Source organism: Paralichthys olivaceus, chromosome 2 (genome assembly GCF_024713975.1).
Source record: "Paralichthys olivaceus isolate ysfri-2021 chromosome 2, ASM2471397v2, whole genome shotgun sequence".
Taxonomy (NCBI): Eukaryota; Metazoa; Chordata; class Actinopteri; order Pleuronectiformes; family Paralichthyidae; genus Paralichthys; species Paralichthys olivaceus.
In genome coordinates, this window is record NC_091094.1 from 24,941,044 (window position 1) to 24,963,236 (window position 22,193).

General features: G+C 40.8%; 3 protein-coding genes across 5 annotated transcripts in view; 2 read left to right on the top strand and 1 right to left on the bottom strand.

Annotated features, from left to right (window-relative positions):
* LOC109628853 (integrin alpha-5-like) overlaps positions 1-7,278 on the top strand; it is a 44,429-nt gene extending 37,151 nt beyond the window's left edge. The window contains exons 21-30 of one of the 2 annotated variants that reach the window (XM_069513112.1): positions 241-333; positions 567-646; positions 820-900; positions 1,012-1,117; positions 1,893-2,084; positions 2,164-2,271; positions 5,094-5,207; positions 5,795-5,896; positions 6,005-6,127; positions 6,521-7,278. In XM_069513112.1, the coding sequence (XP_069369213.1) occupies positions 241-333; positions 567-646; positions 820-900; positions 1,012-1,117; positions 1,893-2,084; positions 2,164-2,271; positions 5,094-5,207; positions 5,795-5,896; positions 6,005-6,127; positions 6,521-6,604 (1,083 nt within the window). In that variant the 3' untranslated portion in view covers positions 6,605-7,278. The remainder of the gene's footprint in view (positions 1-240; positions 334-566; positions 647-819; positions 901-1,011; positions 1,118-1,892; positions 2,085-2,163; positions 2,272-5,093; positions 5,208-5,794; positions 5,897-6,004; positions 6,128-6,520) is intronic. The other variant, XM_020086274.2, reaches the window with a different exon arrangement.
* Positions 7,279-8,768: 1,490 nt separating this feature from the next.
* On the top strand, positions 8,769-13,352 carry fbxo2 (F-box protein 2). 2 transcript variants are annotated; one of them, XM_069513144.1, is made up of 7 exons: positions 8,774-8,921; positions 9,491-9,532; positions 9,804-9,869; positions 10,139-10,265; positions 11,292-11,384; positions 11,470-11,608; positions 11,923-13,352. In XM_069513144.1, exons 3-7 carry the CDS (start codon positions 9,833-9,835, stop codon positions 12,055-12,057), a joined length of 531 nt encoding a protein of 176 aa, XP_069369245.1. In that variant the 5' UTR covers positions 8,774-8,921; positions 9,491-9,532; positions 9,804-9,832; the 3' UTR covers positions 12,058-13,352. The 2 variants fall into 2 exon arrangements, with proteins under 2 accessions (XP_019941967.1, XP_069369245.1); XM_020086408.2 differs by lacking the exon at positions 9,491-9,532 and having other exon boundaries at positions 8,769-8,921.
* A 2,873-nt stretch (positions 13,353-16,225) lies between these two features.
* Positions 16,226-20,958, bottom strand: LOC138405355 (uncharacterized). The gene is made up of 12 exons (XM_069513122.1): positions 20,503-20,958; positions 20,301-20,408; positions 18,717-20,182; positions 18,495-18,626; positions 18,247-18,367; positions 17,977-18,128; positions 17,717-17,816; positions 17,521-17,597; positions 17,079-17,202; positions 16,907-16,961; positions 16,636-16,787; positions 16,226-16,478 (listed from the first exon to the last, which is right to left on the bottom strand). The coding sequence occupies exons 1-12, from the start codon at positions 20,641-20,643 to the stop codon at positions 16,461-16,463; spliced, it is 2,646 nt and encodes an 881-aa protein (XP_069369223.1). The 5' UTR covers positions 20,644-20,958; the 3' UTR covers positions 16,226-16,460.
* Positions 20,959-22,193: the final 1,235 nt, after the last annotated feature.

A 22,193-nucleotide genomic window follows, 5' to 3' on the forward strand; every position in this document is an offset into this window, starting at 1 on the left:
GTTTTGCTGTTCAGACATACACACATTCAAACAGTGCATCTACGTACAGAATGAATACAGTTAAATATTAATATAGTATTTCTTACAATGATATTATTATTGATATATTAATATAATGATTATTATTATTATTCTCTAATTAGAGCCCATGTAACAAGTCTCTGACTTAGCGCAGCATGCTCAAAGTTAACATCAGAAATTAAGAGATGATAATATTTGATGTTTCTGTGTCATTTCCAGAGCTTGAGTCAGTTGACGTGCAGCTATGAGGCAGAAAATCAGACCCGATATCTCGTCTGTGATCTGGGAAACCCCATGAAGCCTGGTGGCAGTGTAAGAACCAAGTGCTCTCCCATATAGCCTAATTGATAAACAAGCAAACTCAAACTGTTTTCACTTTGACCTGATACAATACACAAAACATTAATCAGACTTGAATGCACAACGACTGTTGCCTGTTTCTATAAGCAGGGAAGTAATAGAGGCCAGAATATCTATTTACTTATCTGTTCATCGTGAGAAAAAAATTCATGATGCCTTAAATAATAAAAACCCTTTTTTCCTAGATCTGGGCCGGCCTTCGGTTTACTGTGCCTAGACTGAAGGATACTCACAGTACAGTTCAGTTTGAGCTCCAAATACGTAGGTAGGTCACAGCTACAATCTATTTTATGTAAATTGTTCCATGCTATTGCATCCCGTTTCAGACTGCATTTAGTAAATAACGTGTGTTAAATTAACGTTTGCTATCCTGTTTTGTCAGATGATGAAAATATCAGTGAAACATTGAGCTTTTTGTCTCTTTGTGGTTTTCTGTAGTAAAAACGTAAATAACTCTGAGAGTGACGTGGTACTGTACGAGCTGGAGGTGGCTGCGGTGGCTGATGTCATTCTGCAGGGGTGAGGCTTCATCGCTGACTCTACATCATGACATTACTGTTATATAATCATTATAATCACTGTGATTGCTGCCTGGACGACTCCTAAACTCCATGTTTGTGCGTGTCACAGTGTTTCTCGGCCAGACAAAGTCATCTTTCCGCCTCCCAACTGGACCATTCATCAGACTCTGAGGGAGGAGCAGGACATCGGCCCTGAGCTTCAGCAGGTCTATGAGGTCAGCAGTGATTTCTGTCAAACCTTACATGCTGAGATTTGCACAATTCTTACTTCTCTCTCATGTCTCTCATGTGTTTTCAATGACAGTTTAAATGAACTGCAGGTGTAGAATTTACTGGATTATTCTAAGACACTGGGATGGATGTCAGAAACCGTAGGAGAGTATTTGTAATATGTTAGTGCGGGGGAGGATCTGTATTTCTCTTTTATTTCTTATGTATATTATTTTGGCCCTTTCATGTGATATTCACCTAATAAAAAGAAAATCTAATAGTTTCTCTTTCTCCCACTTGCATATTCATGCATAAAAGATTGTGAATCTTTTCAAGAGACCCATTTCTGCCAGAGATTTGATCCGCTCCTGTTCACCCTGATTTTCTTCCTGTGTGGGGCTTTAAATACGTACACACACACACACACTTTGTCATGAATTATATTAATATATGGAGACATGTCTCAATGTTTACAGTATTTATACATAAGAAAATGTCTGACAGAGGTGAAGATAATTGTAATGATAGAGGTATTGCCAACAATAGTAGTATACTTGTATATCTAAGCAATATAGTTGTAATCATAATCCACAATCAGCTGCCACCATGGTCACAATCCACCATCATAATAAAAGTATATACTCTAAGTAGTTGATAGAAAATAGTAGATTTGTCTTAACATAACCATAACCATCAGAGGAGGGTTGAGGTGCCATTTGTGTCTCTTAATCAGGTTAAAGCAGAAACAGCATCTTGCATCAAACTGTGCCTCTCTTTCAGCTGGTGAATAATGGTCCCAGTGTGGTGAGCCAGTCAACGTTAGAGGTGAGATGTCCTCTGAGGACTCCTGGCCACGAGCTGCTCTACCCTGTGGAGGTGGTGACCGAGGGGCCTCTCAGCTGCTCCTCCAAAACAACCATCAATGCACTGAAACTCATGGTGAGGAAACAGACACACAGCATTGTCGGCATGGTGAGGCCTCATTCTATTCTTGTCCCTTGAAATTTGATTGTGTCTGTTGTTGAATCAGTCAATGTCTGAATGTGTGCAGCTCCAGCCTCCAGCAGCAGTGAGTCCCACGTCACTGAAACCCAACACTGAGCACCACATCCGGAGGAGGGAGGTGTACAGTGATCCTCTGGCTGAACAAGGAAACCTGGTGAGACAATGTGGAATAGGTAGAAAATCCTTTTGGAATGAAGTTATATGCAGTGACACACTGTATACAAACTAGATTTCTGTTGCCTACATTAAAGAAGCACTTAACTATGATTTATCATTGCGCTCCTGGTATTGAAGATTCACAGAAGACAGTTTCAAAAGCATAGAAATAAATGCAGAAGAGATGTAGTATTCTGATCAGTCTTCCTTGTCATAACCTAGCACCTACATTACTCACAATGCAACTTAATCTGTGTGTCCAGACCTGGCTGTGTTCAGCACAGCAGAAATACTGGCAGGAATCTAGTAGCTTAGTTTATAGACTATATATACAAATGGATGACACGACTACACTTCCTCCCACAAGACGACGGCAGCAGCATTAGGAGCCACAGTATCAAGGTCCCACGGGAACTCACGCCCAACCAATCGTGAGTCAGTCTCAGCTGTCAGTCAAGACGTTTCACCTTTTTTATAGAAAATAACTGAAACCAAGTCCTTCAGAAAAATGAACATTCGAACATACATCATAACAAGAAAACATCTTTGAGAATACATTTATTTGATGATTACTTTGACTTTTAGTTTGGCCCATGTCCCATTCAATAACATGGAGATGGGTTTATGATATGTACTGCATCCAGCCACCAGGGGGCAATCAAGACTTTTTGCAATTTTTTGCTTTTGGGGAGCAGTCATGTCATTTGTTTGTATACAGACTATGGCCTCGAGTGTGAAGAGAGAAACTAACAACTCTGGGTGGATTCACTGTTTCTTTCCTAACCTCTGAGAACATTTGTTCCTCATCATGATAACAGTCGACCCCATGTACAAGACCCCAGGAAGTGTTTGTTTTTCTGCTTGACTCAGCATGTGGAGGGAATCATGGTGATGCAAGTCTGTTTAGTCCAAACACACCACAACAGAGGCTCTTAAATAAAGTCACTGCTTCTTGTGTTGACTGTTCGATCCCCCTGGGTTTCAGTGTGTGTGTGGCTCTGGCGAGTGGGCGTGCACACTTCATGTTGCACATTTAAACTAAAGTAGTCCAATAAGGCTGTAGGGAGGAGGCCGCTCTGCCCACTTACAAATCCTAATGAGATTATTTATTTCAGAGGAGGAAATGAGAATAGATATAATGAGCTCTGGTCAACATCTCCTGCTAGTCATTGTAATTGTTCCTGAGATGAAACGAATTAGGTTTGAGATCTAGTGGGCTGCTTTGCTGCGGCTCGCCACTGACTGTGATGTCACTGACAGTTCATTCAGATGAAACAGCTTTAAATTGGAAAATCCAACCACATATTTCCACACGTGTGTGTGTAAGTTTGATAATAATGTAAGAAGTTAAAGTCATTTTAAACCAGAACCAACTGAAAGGGACAATTTATTGTGTATTATAGAATGATTTTGAATTTAATTCTCAAGTCTACTGTCTGTGTGGTTGGAATATTTGGGCGGTATCTCCAGATGATTAAGATTTGGAGCTGATTGGTCGGGGTGGGGGTGTGAGGGAAGACACTCACCAGAGAATTGTACACTTGTTGAGTGAAAGTGCATAAGTGAAAGCGGTATCTACCGAGTATGCTCAGTCCTGCTTTCCTGCTGAAGATGGTCAAATCTTTATGGATGGCCACCAGCCCCTGCGGGGGTAGGATTTCTCCTGGTGCTGCTGATGGTTAGTCTGACCGTAACAGACTGTCAGTTTGTTTGTGTTGGAGAGAGGCAGAGAGGGACAGCGAGGCGAGCAAGCCAGTGGTTTTAACCTTTAAAAATAAACTGAGGATCCCCTGATTTAATAAGCTGCAGTTACTGTATAATGCTCACCTGCCACACATGCTATATATGCACACACAGCATGTCAGAAGAAACAAGTTGGGGGGCTGGGAATGGCATCCCGCCAATCACTCTACAAATCGTGTGTTCTAAATAACTAATTTAATCCACATTTCTGATTTGTTCACCATTTTAAGGAGAATAACTTGACTCTGTCTATGTTGACAAAAATGTAAAGAGGAAATTGAAACACCACCTTGGGTCTCCGCTCTCTCTGTGTAAAATGTATTTTAACAATGAAGATCTGGACTGCATTTGTCCCTTAAAAAAGAATCAATACTATGCAGGCAGTGAACTGGCTGACTTTTACACCCCCCTCCTTTCTTTTGGATTTTTTAGTTCAGACCACCCAAACTTCAAATCTTTTATCAGCCTCTGCAAAACAGCATGTCTAAACAAAGTTTGCAGCAACAGCAGAAGTAGATTTTTAACAGTATGAAAATGTCTGGAAGAACAAAGTCCAAAATATCATTCTGATACAATAATATTGAATAATATGCAATGACATAATGTAGACACATCCTACTGTTCATAGTTAATAAGTCGTACATGGAAACATTCAGTAGAATCAGTAGAACAAGTGTTATGTCTTTGAAAATGAATGATTAAGTCATTAGACATATATTTTGGTAGACATGGGTATTCATTTACATCGTAGCCTTGTTATAAAAACTCGACCACACACATTACACATGCCCCAAGTTTCTGTCTGCTGCTGACTTTCTGGAAGGAAGCCACCTGAAGTTCTAAAAACCACAGTGCACCCTGGGAATTTTTTTTGGCCTCACATAGAGGCCAAAAATGTTATTTCTATCGACTAAGAGCCAAAGATGCGTAGGTCAGTAAGTTTAAGTAAAAAAAAAAAAGAATAGGTATTACTCTATTAAATGTGTGTGTGTGAGTGTGATTTCTGCAGAAGATGAAACCTGTCCCATCACTAATGAGGATCCCACATTGTCTGTGTTTGTGTCTGTCCCTGCTCAGACCTGCTCGAATGTGGAGTGCTGGCAGCTGCAGTGTGACGCCGGGCTGCTGGAGAGAGGAGCCAGTGTTATCCTGACTGTACGCTCCAGACTCTGGGCTGAAACCTTCATCGAGGTGAGACCACACAGCTCAATCTGCCCTGCTGATCTGATGGTCACACGTACACTGTTAGTACAGGAAACTCTTAACTCAAAAGGAAGATCTAGACCCAAGGGAAAACCAACATCATCTGTTCTTATACTGCCCTCTGTTGGGATGTCAGCAAACCAGCAATTACATACGGTTTGTCCCATCTCCATTGTACATGCTCTATACAGAATATTTTACGCTCATCATCATTTTAAAATGGGGGGGACATACATTTGCATACTGCTGGGACATTCATCAGGGGCAATTTGGGCTTTAGAATTTTGCCCAAAGACACTTCTACTGCTCTTTTCATGTTCCATTCTGCTCGGTCAGCTCTATGAAGCTAAAGTAAATGTAAAAAATTGAATTTGTTTAAACAGTTTCCTGGAAGGAAGCCCCCCGGATTCATTCTGAGAACCATGGACAGACACATTCATGCAGCATGTCTATGCACTGTGCTTTTTCCATCACTTTCATACACTGTTGGCACAGCCATCAGGGGCATTTAGGGGTTCTTTGGAAACTCTGACACCTCTCTAAAACGTGTCCCACTGTGCTCTACTTGTCCACAGAGGGCTTATAAGCAGTATATCCTGGAGTGCTCTGTTCACTACAAAGTGGAAAAGATGCCTTATTCTATTCTTCCAAAATCCAAGCCATTGGGATCCAAACAGGTACCACAATCTGATCTATTTATTAGATTTTACAATTTCACAAACCTTGTAAACTTGTTTGCTTGTAAATAGGTATGCAGAGGCTCATTTCAGTACTGTGTTGTTCAGGTGGTGACGGCCGTGATGTGGAACAAGCCGGACAGTATGTTCTCTGTTCCAGTGTGGATCATTATCCTGGCTGTGTTCGCTGGGCTGCTGTTACTTTCCCTGCTCATATATCTACTGTATAAGGTAATAAACTCAAGACTAGCCATGCTAACACTATCACAACAGAAAATAACTGGCATGTGGTAAAGCTTACACGCCAGGTATTGTGTAAATACAGTGATGTGACTGTAGGGACCAATATACACACCTTTTGATCTCACTTATCATGAGTCCATGCATTTGCACTTTGATTTTGACAAAAATACAAAGTCTCCAACACTGAAATCAGCTTCTTCTCTCATAACTTAGCTGTGCTCTGATGGGCCAAACACAGAAAAACTTTAGCAAAACAACAAACCATAGAAGAACCTTCATGAAAGTAAAACCTTTAAAAGAGACGGGGATATTAACCTTTAAAGATATTTCCTCCTCTAGAATTTGTCAGATTGATGTGCATCTCCCTCTATTTCCCTCCAGATGGGCTTCTTTAAAAGGTCAGATCCGTACGGAACGACCATGGAGAAGGCTCAGCTCAAACCCCAGGCCTCCTCTGAAGCTTAGATCCAAGATGGAGCCTCCCCTGCAGCTGCTCCAGGGAACTGGAATCACCGTCGCATTCCCAAACACAGAACGATAAGACGGCTACCCATTTAATGGAGGGACAATTATGGGTGCTGTATCACTGGAATACAAACTATCTGGTGCTTCATTTAAGACTACAAACGCGATGCAGTTGAATATGCACTGCTCTTTTGGGAGCGAGATTGATGAAGCTTCTGTACAAAAAGAAAACAACACAGACTTCCTCCAGAGCAGCTCATCCTTGTGGAAAAATGTTACTTTGGAAAATCCTCCTCTTCAAATAAGATGTAATACAGGAAAACAAATGCACCTCCAACAAAGGCACTAACGCTACAGTATTCCTTTAACTGGAAAAAGTTGTATTGGAAGCCACGTTTGCAGTCCAAGTGTTAAATATCTTTTGAAATTCCTGCTTTTCATACAATGTATACATCACTTGTTATTTATGGCCCAGTGTTTTTTCCTGTTGATTGTTGTACTGTAATGTCTGAGGGACAATCCTGGTGAAACTGCGACGTTTTACTTGAATCATTCCTCTCCCATATTGGGAGGTATTTTGTGTGTTGTAATATAATGTAATGTATTCATTGTGTTATGACCTGTTGGTGTGGTGGCCCGGAATAAAGCCCAATTTTGTATACCCATTCAAAAAACCTTCATTCAATGGGCAGTGGGCAGTGGGCAGTGCCGTCAAAGACTGAGGTCTATAAATCCAGATTTAGAGTCTCACAAACTGGGTTTGTTAAAAAGACATTGAGTGGAATGAACATACGTATAAACACATTTTCCAATCTCAGGTTTTGCATTTTTTAACTTTAGCAAATTTGTTTAATGGCTCATTACTTCACTGTGTCATGTGTTACTACCACTGTACATGCACATCTTCTGATGCCTTCAAGAGATATCAGAAGTTTCCCCATTTCTCTTGTGTCAAGTATATATTTGACTACAACTGGCTCTGAAACAGTGTGATGTCAAACGTCAGATTTAAGTGGAGATGAATATGAGAACAGTCCAGTGTCAAACTGGGAGCACACGTCATACTGCACGATGAAGGGGATACATTCAAGTGAAGAACTGATGAGAGCATGTTTTTGAGGGATCTCCGCTTATAAACCACTTCTGTGAGGAAAACATGAATAAACTGCTCCTGTTTTAGCTGCTATTTGTAACCTTTGCAATTTGAACTGTGCTGGAAATGATGTGATGTAAACAAATCACCAGTTAGAATGAAAGTGTGAGCGGGACAGATGTCAAATATCAGAGTTCACCACAAAGTTGTTTTTGACTTTTCAATTATTTTGTGATTTGAGTGTAATTTAAACCATGTGAGACATTTAGAGGGGAATTTACTTCACATGTCAAAAAGTAGGTACAAGATTCAATAACACAATTTACTCTATTTAAGCATGTACTTTACTGTAATACAGGTTGGTCATGTGTGTTTATGTAAAATGTTAATCTGAAATGTAATCATAGCTTTCAGATAAACGTATTATGGTATGGTAATAATCACCCCTTATATGTAGGAGTAGAAGCATAGATTATCATAAATGGAAATACCCAACTGAATTACACGATAAGAGTAGAGAAGACTTTTTCAAGTTTTTTATTCCCACTATTGGGACATTTGTTGTGTTACATTAGCAAAGAGGTAAAAAAAAAAAAAAGCCTGAGTAAGATTATTCTTGTGCAGGAAGAAGAACCCTTTAGGTTGATCAATATGATGGTATGACTGCTTCCCCATCAGAGATGATACATTAGCTTTCATTCTCTGTCCCACTACTTTCACTGGCCTTTTTCACAGGAGACTGACTAGTTTCCTCCTGTCAGCAGTCGAGATTCAGGCCACTCCAAAGAAGATGGAGTGGATTGAAGCAGAAACATACTTTTGTTGATACATTTCTATCAATGATGCAAAGTTAGAATTGTGACCATGTTCAGTGTGAACACACTTTAACAGGTGGAACAGTAGAGAGAGAGAGATGTTCACGACATGGTTTCCTCAGAAGAGTCCTGGATGTTTCTCCTACTGTTGCTATTGATGTGTTTGCTCTAACCTACATTTGTGCTGAGTGTGTGCATGTGTGGTTCTGCTGAGTTCATCTGGATGGACGCTCCCTCCCAACTCTGAGCCTTTTTGCCTCTCCTCCTCCCCCCTCTCTCTGTATGTGTGTGTGCACTCCGCTGGTTATATAAGCCTTTATCACAAGGGTGCAACTCTGGAGAGGTGTATAAGTGACGATCCTAGAAAGGGGTAGAGGAAACAGACGACTACACTTGCTTTCACTTGGCTGTGAGTAACACTTTGCTTCATGTGGCTCATATGTGATTAGACAGAGTTGAACATGTTATTTATAGCAGAGCAGGACGCTACTGTGCATGCACTGTAATCTCTTGTGCCTGGAATGCAGAGTCTGCAGGGGCAGATGACTCAGCTGTTTGTGTTTGGAGCCAGGATGAGCATGAATGCGGAGGGAATATGCAGCAAAGTGTTTAACACATACAAACCTGTTTTGTATGCCTCTGGTAAAATAGAGCTTTACTGATATTTCCACTTTTTACAGTAATTATCGTTGCTTGTGTTGTGACTGACCTAGAAGAATTCAAACATTATAGGCACAGACTCAGGAGAAACCTACAAAGAATACTTGTCATCAGGTTTCTTTCTGATATGGTATAAATCAGCTACATGGGGCAATAGTGTTTATAAAAAATACAAATAAAACACAACTATATACCACTCCCAGTATTATGGTAAAATGAAACTATCCCCTTGAATCATTGTTTTCTAAGTGCAACCCCAGGTTGTTTTCCTGCTGGCTGATGTCTGCCGGTTGATCCTCTTTGATTCCTCCTTTTCAGGAAGGACAGAGGACGGCTTTGGCCCCAGCCAGCTGCTGTGCTGTGAGTCAGCAGACTGCATGGTGTTTGGGTTTGGAATCAATGGTGATGACTCTGCCCTGGTTTTATTTTTAACCTACTCAACCCTGGGGGACCGAACACTATGTCCGTCATTAGCCTCACTGAACAAAGCCACAGTCATTTGTTTCCAACTCTATTAACGCTGCAAACATTTCAGACGGTTTTGAGTTGTGAGCTGATTCGACAGCCTTAGGGAACTGGAATGAACACGTGTACTGATCCAATTTGCTCTTCCTTGATTTCACTCGGACAGGTCCTGCCTTCTCTGTATGAGCTGTAATCATGGCGAGGAACCTGCTGAAGAATCCCAGTGGGGATGGTAAGGTGTCCTTTTACTTAGAGAGGATCAGCAATTATGGAACTGGTTGTTTTATGCAACAGAGTATGTGGACTATTTCTAAATTCATGAGTGAGCTTTCACTATCCTTAAGTATAATTTTTATATTTAGAAAAAAAATGGAATTAGACCTTCTTTTGCAGGTCAAACTCCAAACCTCCCCTTGTAATTGAACAGGACTTTAAGCATACACAGTAAAAAATACATGATACTGCTATTGGCAGTGTGAGAGTATTCATTATCCCTCTCAGAACAGCTGGAATTCTGGGAGCTGACGGAGAACGGCGGGAACCAGTGGACGGTGGAAGACATGCCAGGAGACTGTGGCCACGACTTCTCTAGTGACGGAGTGAGCAAGTACTTTGCGACCTCATTTGAGTGAGTGATTATCACTCTCTATTGTTTGTCGTTATATGACTGAACTTAAATGCTACAGAAGATGAATGCATGTTGGTTAGGTTTAGATTACGTTTGGCTATACTTCCTTAAGGTTAGAGTTTGCCGCATATTTGTACCATCCAGTCCAGTGTTTATTTACAACAATTCCTCCCCTGGTACTTAGTATTAGTATGTTTCCTACGTTTATATTTCTTTACATTTGTACTTTCACAAACATACCACAGCAAAATCCTTATGCAAAACTGCTTGGCGGTAAAACCAGATTGTGATTCTAATATACCCTAGACAATGATAACTATGGGCTATAATGAGCTGCTTGTACAGACAACTTATGAGATCTTTTTTGACAGCTTGGAATAGATCTGACACTATCAATAAGAAATGGTTCCATCATTATTATGATTCGATTTAGTTTCATTTCAGACTTAACTTATGTTTATCAGTAAAAGTATGGATGGTTTTGATTAAATGAAATGAAATAAAAAGATAAGAAATCAAAGCAATAAACATTCAACAATCAGATTATTTGAGCGAAAAGAAAACAACTGGATAAATGGACCAGTGTTTTTCACAACAGATTCAACATTTGTCAGATTTGTGCTTTGGAATACTTAATTATGATACACATATTGTGTCCATGAGAACAGGGAGTTTAATAATAAAACCAGGAGTATGTGCCTTAAGTTATGTTGAAGATAGAGCTATTGTCTTCACAAATGGAGGAATAATTGGGTATTAGACTCTTCACCACAAAAACTGACCCCATTTATTTTATCATTACTGTTTTTGTCTTTTTAATTGTCTATTTGGAATTTGAACTTTGAATACAAAAGTCAAGTAGCCCCATAATGAAAATCATCATGTTACACACAGCATATCTCAGTAGTATCATCTATTTAATATATACTGAATATGTCTTATTTAAATATGTGTGTCAATGTGAAAGTGAGTGAGTGACTGTTTTCATCAATCCCACACCAAATCATTACGGTTTGTGTGTCCCAGGCTGTGTCTCAAGAGACAGGTGATCGACTTGTTAGCAGAGGGTTACTCTTGCGAGCAGCTGGACGCTCAGCCTGCCATCACAGTGGAAGACTGGTGAGACAGAGGTGGACTGACATGCATGTGGACACAGTGGATAAGTGTGGAGCGTCACTGTTTAATGTTGAAGCTCATCCTGCAGGTACTGTGGGAGGACAGACTGCGGCTGCACCTACCAAATGACTGTGTGTCTGCTGGATGAGAATCAAGAGGTCATGCAGGAGTTCAAACCTGAGCCGGTGATTCTCGACCCAGACAATGACGACTGCTCATGGAGACAGGTACACAGACACAGAAAAACACACACACAGTCTCCATGACTTCAGAGGACATTACCCAAAGGGTCAGAATATACTTGCTGTTAACTATACAAACGTGTGCATAAGATGGCTGCTTCATGTGTTCAGCATCCATTTGGTGCGTAGGTTGTGCACCTCCTCAGAAATTAACACAACACACATGCACGATGCAATACCCACAATAAAGGTCCACTGACAGGGTCAGTGGGCATATCATCAAGGGCACGTCACATTGGGGACTTTGGGACACATTGGGACACATTGGGCTTTTTATCCCCTCTCTGTTTGAACTGCAGATCGGCAATACATTTTCTGAGTATGGCCCTGGACTGCGCTTCATCTCCTTTGAACATGGAGGACAAGACACCAAGTTCTGGAACGGCTGGTTCGGAGTGCGGGTCACTGGGAGCTCTGTTACTGTTGATGTCTAATGTGCAAGAAAAAGAAGAGAGGGAGGGAAAGGGAACTAAAGAGAAGAAAATGCCAAAAGATAAAGAGGGAAGGGAGGCGGGGGATGTATCAGGGCACAGGGTGAAGGGTTGCCTTACGCACCTACTGTAGCTTTTACCTCTGCACAGTGGCTTCAGAGATTATTCAGACCCCTTCACTTTTTGCACATTTTATTGTTTTGTTAATTTAAATTTTTTTTTAAATCATTCAATCATAAATGAAATGAAATATTCACAGTCCTGCAAATAAAAATGTCTCATTTGCAAATATATTCAGTCCCTTTGCTGGGACACTAAATACTGTGGTCAGGTGCAGCTTTAATTATCCTCGAGTTGTGTCCAGCCATTGGACAGAGGATAAACTGAATTGACTGGATATAAATTGGAAATTGGAGCGCACACAAACATATGTTTATAAGGTCCCACAATTCACACTGCATTTCAGAACAAAAACCGAGTCAATTCCAGTGAACCCTCTGTTGACCTCCAATAAACATGTGGCAAAGGTTTGAGTGTTTTCAGGAGCACACTGTCCACAGAAATTGTCAAATATGGGAGAAGCTGGTGGTAGTGTCGTGTTTTGGAGGAGGTTCTTAGCAGCAGGGACACAGAGACTGGTCAGAATAGAGGGAAGTTCACCTTTCAGCACAACAGTGCATGTTAACAAGACAACACAAGGGTTGTTCAGGACAAGTCTCAGATGAGGCCCAGATAAAGTCCAGACTCAAACCCCATAGAACCATTGTGGAAAAACTTGAAGACTATTTAGCTCACACACCTCCCCTCCAATCTGATGGCGCCTCAAAGGATCTCCCGGACAGAATGGGATGAACAGCCCTAAATCCATCTGTACAAAGCACTTCAACCAAATTTGAAGTTGCAATTGCTGCTGAACGATCTTTGTTAAAACATGTTTTCATTATATCATTGTGGATCATTGAGTGTAGATTGATGGGTAAACATTAATTTTATTAGTTTAAAAGTGTGGGAAAGGCATGAAAACTCTCTGAATCCACCTTATTTTGCTGCTCATGCTGTGGAAACATGCAGCTGCTATGAAGACTGTAATTACTAATTTATGAGTGTGAACCACCGCAAAACACTGTCATGGCACAGCTTGGCTTTACATCATAGTCATGAATCCTGATCTTTAATTGAACTATCTTTAATTGAACTACTACCTCTGCATGGTGACATATGCTGTGGCTAAACCACATAACTTGTGTGGTGGCTTGACTGTTGTAATCAGTCAAATATGAATTAAAATGATGAAATTATTTGTCGTCTACTGTATTTTCTGTTTTATCAAGTAAAAGGAACTAATCAAGTGAATAGCATTAGCTTAGCAAACCGAGAGCGAGTTGTCTTCATGTTTAATCAACAAATTGGTTCGATAAGCTAACGCTAGCTCCGAGGCTGCTCGTTAGCCCGCTGAAGTTAGCTAGCCTTTAACCGGGTGAATACGCCCGAACACCAGGACACAGCTGCTTTAAAAGAATACTGTACTGTTAAGCACCTGATGAGTGTTCTGCCATGTTGTGCAAAACTAGCAGCAGCAAACTCCGTGTAAACAAACACAGCTGATCGTCAACTGATCGTCAGCTGAGCTGCGGCTGCGCGCCTCAGTGACGTCACCCCAGTGAAAGACCAGGATGTAAATAAAGCAACTCGTTAAGCTAACGCTAGCTCCGAGGCTAGCGAGACTCACAGGGGACTAGTGCTGGCGATTCATAGTAAATAAAGAGTTTTGCGGTAGATAATGCGTTATTTAGAGGCTGTATTGTGGATGCCCCAATCACTTGCGTTGTATGGATATACGCCAATCACGTGTGGATCTAAAAGCGTCCGAAGGACTCCAAGTTACTCCAAACCTTTATGGGTGAGTAGATCTACATACCATATGCTGGAAATAAGGACCAGGTTGAAAAAAAACTAACTTCTCCTTTAATTATACGGACCTGATTGACAAGCTCAAGTGTATGATAGATAAATAGAAACTTCTCCCCCTTTCATTGATTGGTCGTGTCAACATTGTTAAAATGGTTGTGCTTCCTAAATTTACTTATCTATTTCAGAATGTGCCTATCTTTCTCACCTCTTCCTTCTTCAAGATGTTAGACTCAATTACCATGCCCTTTGTCTGGGCCTCCAAGCCCCCCTGTATTTCAAAGGCCCACCTGCAGAAACCCACGGAGGAGGGTGGTCTAGGCCTCCCTGTCTTTAGGCATTATTACTGGGTTTTCTGGAATCAGTCCACGGCTGGGTGTGCAGCAGAGTGCAGACCCTAGATGGTGCGAGATTGAGCTTAGTAATGCTGTATCACTTACTGGTGCCTCCTTATCAGCCATTCTATTCTCAAAACCTGACATTAAAATTAAATTGCTTTGCAAATTTTTTCCCCATATGTCAGAACCCTTGTTTTAAGCCAGGTGTGATGGATGCTGTCTTTAAGCACTGGTCAGATAAAGGTTTAAGCACTATCAAAGACCTCTACATTAATAATCATTTTTGCTTCTTTTGCTTAGCTCCAGGCAAAGTTCAACATCCTAGTCAATTTTTTCGTTATTTACAAATTAGGAATTTTGTTAAGCAATCATTTCCTGGTCTAGATGTGACCCCCATACAACATGTCTTCTATGATATCATGACCAAACCTCCCACCTCCAAGCATTTGATCTCTCGGCTTGTTAACCTCTTCTCTAAGGCAAACCCCTCTCTCCATCTTAAAGAGGCGTGGATCAAGGACATTGGTGAAGTAATCTCTGATGAGCTAAGGGTTAAAACAGGATAAAGTTATGCTCTATTAATGCTTGACTTCAGCTCATTCAGTTTAAAGTAGTTCAGACTTAAACTAGCTTCAGGGCCCTTTCATAGAATATATCAGGAAGGACAGACACAAACTGGGACCTGAATGCTCTGCACTGTTTGTTTGTTTTTTTGACTTATCGATACTGAGACTTTGCTGTTCCCCTCTGGCTCAAGCCTCTTGGAATCAATCTATGTGAGTGGACTCCCTGTGACATCTGTTCAATGACATGTATATTTACACATTTTCTTTTCTCTAAGTTGAGTAAGGGCTGGCTGTATGTTTTTTTTAATTTATTTTTTTATGTTTTTGTGGTTTCCTCTGTCTTGGTATTGTGTATGTCTGTTTTTACAAAAAATTACAAAAATTGCATAAATAGAATTTGCAAAAAGAAAAGCTACATGAATCACATAAATTAGCTTTAGTTCAGCTAGTGATACTTACAACCAGTGGCTATGAAATGCAGCCTTTAACCCTAACCCTAAACCTAACCACCTCCACCCTAGCCCTAACCCTAACCAATCGGGGCCCTTGCCTAAACCTAAAACTCTACGTAGAACATCTTGGGGTTGGTGTCACAGAAGAAGAATACAAAATTCGTACAGGTCACAAAGGGAGATACATATGAAAAAAAATTCTACCACCAAGGATTATAATAAATAGATATAAAACATATGAAATAGTAATCATTAGAAATAATAATATAACTAAAACATATTTAGTTTATAGAGAATCATTTGGGTCTTTGGTACCAAATTCGTAGTCTATAAAAAACACATAGCAAATTGGGGGACCTTGTAACAAACGTAAAAATACCATAACAGCTATTCACATTAATAGATGTAGCATTAAATAAATAAACATGGATAAATACTTACCTTAAAAATAATAAAACATTAAAAAAACAAAAAAAAGTTATTAAAAAAAATATAATATAAAAAAAATGTTAACTAGAAAGCACATAGAATGTTTAATCTGTGTCGAACAAATATACTATACAAATATATTGCAAATATAACAACAAATATACAGGTGTGAATCAAAGTTATTATAGCTTTGAAATTTTCATTAGTTTTTATTTTTATTTCAGTTTAGTTTGAGTTAGTTCAACAAGTAATTTTGTAGTTTTAGTTTGGTTTTTATTTTGAGGAATCGACTAGTTTCAGTTTAGTTTTTATTTAGTTTTAGTCTTAGTTTTTCCAGGTATTAAGAGAAAGCCTTGACTTGTAGACGCTGAAAAGTGATGAAACAATGTGTGACACCAAATATGGTTTAACAAGTCCTTTCATTTCATTCTTTAACCATCACCTGCAGGAGAGGCAGTAGTCGAAGGACAAAACGAAACATTTTTTTTGTAATTGTAGTCTTTATTTCAGTTAACTAAATTACTTTTTCATTGCGAGTTACAGTCTTAGTTTTCATCAACTATAATAACCCTGGTGTGAATGGAGCCAGAGGAGCTGTTTCTCATTTCAGGAGCTGTTTCTCATTTTAGGAGCTGCATGCTTCCAAGTCTGCACTCTCCTGTGCTGCTGTTGGAGCTGTTGAGCATGGTGGAGTCTCTCAGTCACGTTGAAGCTCAACTCCACTTCTCTGACTGCAAACATTGAAAATACAAACCAATAAACTGTGTTGTTGGTTATTTACTCTAGAGGCAATTTGCTTAAAACACAAGCTTGTGTGTGTTTCTCTTTGTGTATAAGAAAACACATGAAATAAACTTTGTTTCAAAATGCGCGGAGCTGTTGTCTCACCTTCTTCTCATAAAACAGCATGTATGCGTCTTCCTGCCGCATTTCGCAGACAGATGTTCCTGTTGTTTTTGTGACGTTTTGGTCGTTGTACGTTAGCCAACAGTCAGTCACGTCACATAAGTCTCTGTGAGTGCTCTCACAGATGTAATGGCCTGAAAGGAGAGTACACACTTGTTATTATCGGTACATCTGAAGAGGTTGTGAAATCTGAAATCATGAGGCTCAACTCGTTTTCAACGTGAGTGGTTGCCAGATACCAGCAAACACTTACCATCGTTGACCGTGGAGCCGAAATGGCTGATGATGCTCACCAGAGAGTAGCGAGTCTAGAAAAGAGCAACAGTTACAGTTAGCTACACACATTTGACTGCAGGTTCTGCATGTCTGTGTCAAAGGAGAACAAATGAGCTGTGCCATTTCGTGCAATGAACATGATTTTTCACCTGTTTAGTGCAGCTGGACTGACCATCGAGCTCCAGCTCCCGCGACAGAACCACCGGTCTTTCAAGCCTATTCTCTCCCAACTCACGGGTGAAGGTGGCTCTCATCAGATGGATGATCAACACACTGTTGACATAGGAAGGAGGAAGAGACAGAGGGAAGAGGGTTAGATCACAAACTGACTCAGCTGTGGTCAGGTTTAGGAGTGTGGACGCCAGGCATCACAGAATTGATGCATTTTCAAACTAAAGTGAAGCAATGTGAATGTAGCAAGAGCACAGAATTGTGATTCAGTATCTTGCCTTCTTCTTTATGCAAAATAGAAAAAAATTGGGATCAAACTGCCGACCGATCGAAGTGGTGAGAGGACGAACCGTTCTACCTCCTCAAACACAGCTGCATCCAATTAATCAATCAATTTTTGATGGATGTGATGTTACTCACTTGGGTAGAGTCAAGAACGAGGAGCACTCTGTCGACTCCGTACCACCACAATCACAACTACACTCAAACTGTCCCCCCTGCAACAGAGAACAAGAGGGGGAAGCAGGATTTAGTGAAGATCTCATGATGAGACAAATGACCTATTTGTTCAAAATATTACTGTCAATAAATATGGTGGGATAAATATTTGACTCACTTTAAGGTACTGCTGCAAACAGTCACTCACGGTGCCTCCAGGGACCAGATTCAGGGAGAGCTGGAGGTGGTCACTGCTCGTCATGCACTGAATATGACATCTGCAGAACAAAGGGACAATTCAAATGAAAACAAAGTGACAACACATTCTGAACACCACAAATGGACATTCAAAAAATGGTCTCAGACTTTATGACCCCACTGGACATAAACATGGGGATTCTCTACAGCCTGGGAATAAAACTGTGACTGTTTACGTACTTTGTGCAGGTCCTGGTGCTCAACATTTCGAAGGCGACGTGAGCATCCACTGGGCAGGTGTAACTCATACCCTTGCTGTCTGCTATTGCCTGGAGGTCGATTGACTGAGATCTCATCATGTTAAGCACACAGCTGAGGAACTCACTGGCATCCTGCGACATGCAAAAAATAAAGTTCAATAAAGTTTACATTGAAAAAGCTAATCTAAAATAGAGAAAAATAGAGTGTTTCTATGCTATGTATTGTAACTAATACAGTATGTGTACTAACTTTTTGATAATTATCCTTAAACTCTGAATACTCTTCAGCGACAGTGTCTTTAAAGGACGCCAGGACCCTTCTCTTCTTTGCGTTTTTGTTGCGGTGGCAGAGTTTGAGCTCCATGAACTGTCTGGAAACAGTAGAAAAGAAGAGAAATGATTTTCAGTTGTTTCAGTTCACCTCAACTTATATCTTTGGACAAGCCAAAGAATTACATATGTATGTGAGTGTGTGTGTGTGTGTGTATGGTGCAGTACCTCATGAGTTTGGAGTAGGGGTACGAAGTCCACACCTTCTCCTGGTTGTGGACATCTTGAACAAAGTCAAAGAGGTTCATGAGGACTTGCAGAGAGGAGTTCATATAGCACGTCTGCCTCAGGTTGGGGAACCTTAAACACAGCAAGATAGAGGATGAATGTCAGACTGGATCTCATTGTCTTCACCATATGTGTAATTAAAGTCTCTTTGCGGTTGCTTACCCGAGGCAGGAAATGTCCTTATCGCAGAGGGTTTCCTTGTTGTCTTGGTATATTGTAGACTTCCCCTCTGTATACCAACCAGAGGTTGGGATTGACACCTTTTGTATTGAGGGACAGGCCTCAGCAGTAAGAGTGTTCTCCTTACTGCTGGAGAAGATGCTGCTGCTGTCGCTCGTATCGGACTCGCTGCTATGCACTGTTATAGAGGGAAGGTTACTCTTGACTCCTTCATCCTCAGTCGAAGGGTATATGTTTGACTTTCCCTCCGTATGCCCAGCAGAGGTTGAGATTGACACCCTTTGTATAGAGTGACAGGCCTCAGCAGAAAGAGCGTTCTCCTCCTCACTGCTGGAGAAGATGCTGCTGCTGTAGCCCGAATCAGACTCGCTGCCAGGCACTGTTATAGAGGGAAGGTTATTCTTGAATCCTTCATCCTCAGTCGAAGGGTATATGTTTGACTTCCCCTCTGCATACCCACCAGAGGTTGAGATTGACACCCTTTGTATAGAGTGACAGGCCTCAGCAGAAAGAGCTTTCTCCTCCCTACTGCTGGAGAAGATGCTGCTGCTGTCGCTTGTATCAGACTTGCTGCCAGGCACTGTTATAGAGTGAAGGTCATTCTTGACTCCTTCATCCTCAGTCGAAGGGTATATGTTGGACTTCCCCTCTATATACCCAGCAGAGGTTGGGATTGACACCCTTTGAATAGAGTGACAGGCCTCAGCAGAAAGAGCTTTCTCCTCCTTACTGCTGGAGTAGATGCTGCTGCTGTCGCTTGCATCGGACTCACTGCTATGCGCTGTTATAGAGGCAAGGATAGTCTTGACTCCTTCATCCTCAGTCGAAGGGTATATGTTTGACTTCCCCTCTGTATACCCACCAGAGGTTGAGATTGACACCCTTTGTATAGAGTGACAGGCCTCAGCAGAAAGAGCTTTCTCCTCCTTACTGCTGGAGAAGATGCTGCTGCTGTCGCTTGTATCAGACTTGCTGCAAGGCACTGTTATAGAGGGAAGGTCATTCTTGACTCCTTCATCCTCAGTCGAAGGGTATATGTTGGACTTCCCCTCTATATACCCAGCAGAGGTTGGGATTGACACCCTTTGAATAGAGTGACAGGCCTCAGCAGAAAGAGCTTTCTCCTCCTCACTGCTGGAGTAGATGCTGCTGCTGTAGCCCGAATCAGACTCGCTGCCAGGCACTGTTAAAGAGGGAAGGTTATTCTTGACTCCTTCATCCTCAGTCGAAGGGTATATGTTTGACTTCCCCTCTGTATACCCAGCAGAGGTTGAGATTGACACCCTTTGTGTAGAGTGACAGGCCTCAGCAGAAAGAGAGTTCTCCTCCTTACTGTTGGAGAAGATGCTGCTGCTGTCGCTCGTATCGGACTCGCTGCTATGCGCTGTCATAGAGGGAAGGTCATTCTTGACTCCTTCATCCTCAGTCGAAGTCTTAACCTTTTTCTTCTAGGAATAAGTAAGAAAGTGAACACAGTTAAATGCCGCTATCACGTACAGACTCCACGTTACTGTAAAAACTTGGTCAGCTGGTAAAACCAACATCACTCAGCTCTTTGGGACAAACCTTGAAACGAAAGGAACACAGCCTACGCCACCAAGAGCTCTTCTTCTTCTTTCCTTCACCTGAGGCCTCCTGGACAACAGCCTCACTCTGTGGAGTCTGTTTAGTTTTCTGTTTGAAACAACAACATAAGCTGATACATCTGAAAGAGACACAAATAACTGCAACACATTGTTAATTTGTTTATATTCAGCTCTGATCATACCTTGTTATGATGGAACCACCTAAAAATTGAAAGGAAATTGCCCATCCTTATTGTTAAGTAGTAGGTGTAGATCAACCGATTAATCAATGTATAAACTTCTGTAATATTCTCTGTGTGAACAAACACTTCTATCTCCAACATTAGTCAGCGTGGGGAAATGAATGTTGGCTACTGCACCAATATTTCCTTTGAATCATACAAAGCATTTTCCTTTAATGCTACATCATATCAAACACACCTGTCATGGGGTTTTACCCATGTCCTTTAATATATAAGGTGGCAAATCCCTAACATACATCATGAGTGGCAGCACATCAGTAGCATTAGCATAGCTGTATCATCAGGCAGCATGGAAGCATGTTAAGCTAGCACTCACAAACCATTTAATCTTTCTAAACTGTACTGATTCACAGAGTCCACAACCAATAGTCAAAAATAATCTCAACGACACACAGTTTAATTTCACAAACATTTATTGTTATTTAATGTTTTGGGTACATGTGTTTGTGATGTTATATCCACCCTCCCTCACCTTCCTGCAGGGTCCTGGTCCCACTGGCAAACAGGAAGTGGGAAATTCCAACTCCATTTATAGAGAGGGGAATCTGGAGTGTACCACATAAAAGCTAGTCCAGAGGAGTGTTTTAAATGATATCACAGAAATGCTCTTTTAAATGCCCATCTAATATAATAGTGTGATATTTCTGTGACAGGCTAGGTCGGGTGAAATGCTGATGGGTATATTTATATTTTTCAATGTCATATCTGATAGAGATTTGTTCATTGATATTTGTCTCTATGGTTTGTCTTGTAGGAGGGGCTTCCACTATAAAGCCAGTGGGTAGATGCTCCTCAAGGGAGAGTTAAGCTTGGGCCTGGAGGCCATGTGTACGAGAGCCCACGAGTCAGTGGCCTAGTAATGGGTATTTGACTTCAGTTTGAAGGGTTTTTGTTTGTTTGTTTAAAGAGCTTGTTGGTGATGTTATCATTAAAATAGTTGACGAGAAAGAATACTATATTGTGAGCTGCTGTAAATATAGCTGCAGTTTACCATCAGAGTTGGTTGAAGCATATGATATGGTTCAAGTGCAGATCCATGAAGAGTTTATCACTTTCTTTAACGTTGCATATCAGGGGTTTTTTGGGGGGACATTTTCATTGATTTTCCAGGCAACAATTCAAGGATTTTGACGGAAAAATCAGGCACATTAAGGGAACCAATATCAGTGAGCATGTGCAATTTGGTGCAGCTTGATTAAATTAAGGAGACAAACGGGTCTTGGTGGAGGTCTGCGTTCTACTGAGTGCTGTTTTAGTTTTTATTCAGATTTGGTTCATGCTGACTTCCAGAGTACTGCTGCACATTGTCAGACACAAATGGGAAATATCACAGTGGACGATACGAGAAGTCTAACTTTGAGTTGTTATGAAGACTAAAAAGCTGCCATATATGATGATATTTTTATGTGACAAGAGTTTGTGAGCCGGATTCCACATATGTGTTCCATGTATCTATCAAATAAAAAATACCTATTTTAAAGAAAATCACTTTTATTTTCAATCAATTCATTAAAACTGTACAACTCTTATTCTCAAGTGGCTGACATACTGTGTTACATAATATATGTAAATACTTAACTGACATCAGCCATAAATAAAGGGTGGATTGCAAACTTGTGATAAATAAAACC

What these genes read in the sequence shown, in the direction of transcription:
- fbxo2 (XM_020086408.2), top strand. Translation starts at nt 9,833, where the DNA reads ATGGCGAGGAACCTGCTGAAGAATCCCAGTGGGGATG. An exon ending in TACTTTGCGACCTCATTTGA is followed by an intron (nt 10,266 to 11,291) that starts GTGAGTGATTAT and finishes TGTGTGTCCCAG; the next exon opens with GCTGTGTCTCAAGAGACAGG. An exon ending in GCCATCACAGTGGAAGACTG is followed by an intron (nt 11,385 to 11,469) that starts GTGAGACAGAGG and finishes CTCATCCTGCAG; the next exon opens with GTACTGTGGGAGGACAGACT.
- LOC138405355 (XM_069513122.1), bottom strand. Translation starts at nt 20,643, where the DNA reads ATGTTGGAGATAGAAGTGTTTGTTCACACAGAGAATATTACAGAAGTT. An exon ending in CCCTACTCCAAACTCATGAG is followed by an intron (nt 18,368 to 18,494) that starts GTACTGCACCAT and finishes TACTGTTTCCAG; the next exon opens with ACAGTTCATGGAGCTCAAAC. An exon ending in AGTCCAGCTGCACTAAACAG is followed by an intron (nt 16,962 to 17,078) that starts GTGAAAAATCAT and finishes GCTCTTTTCTAG; the next exon opens with ACTCGCTACTCTCTGGTGAG.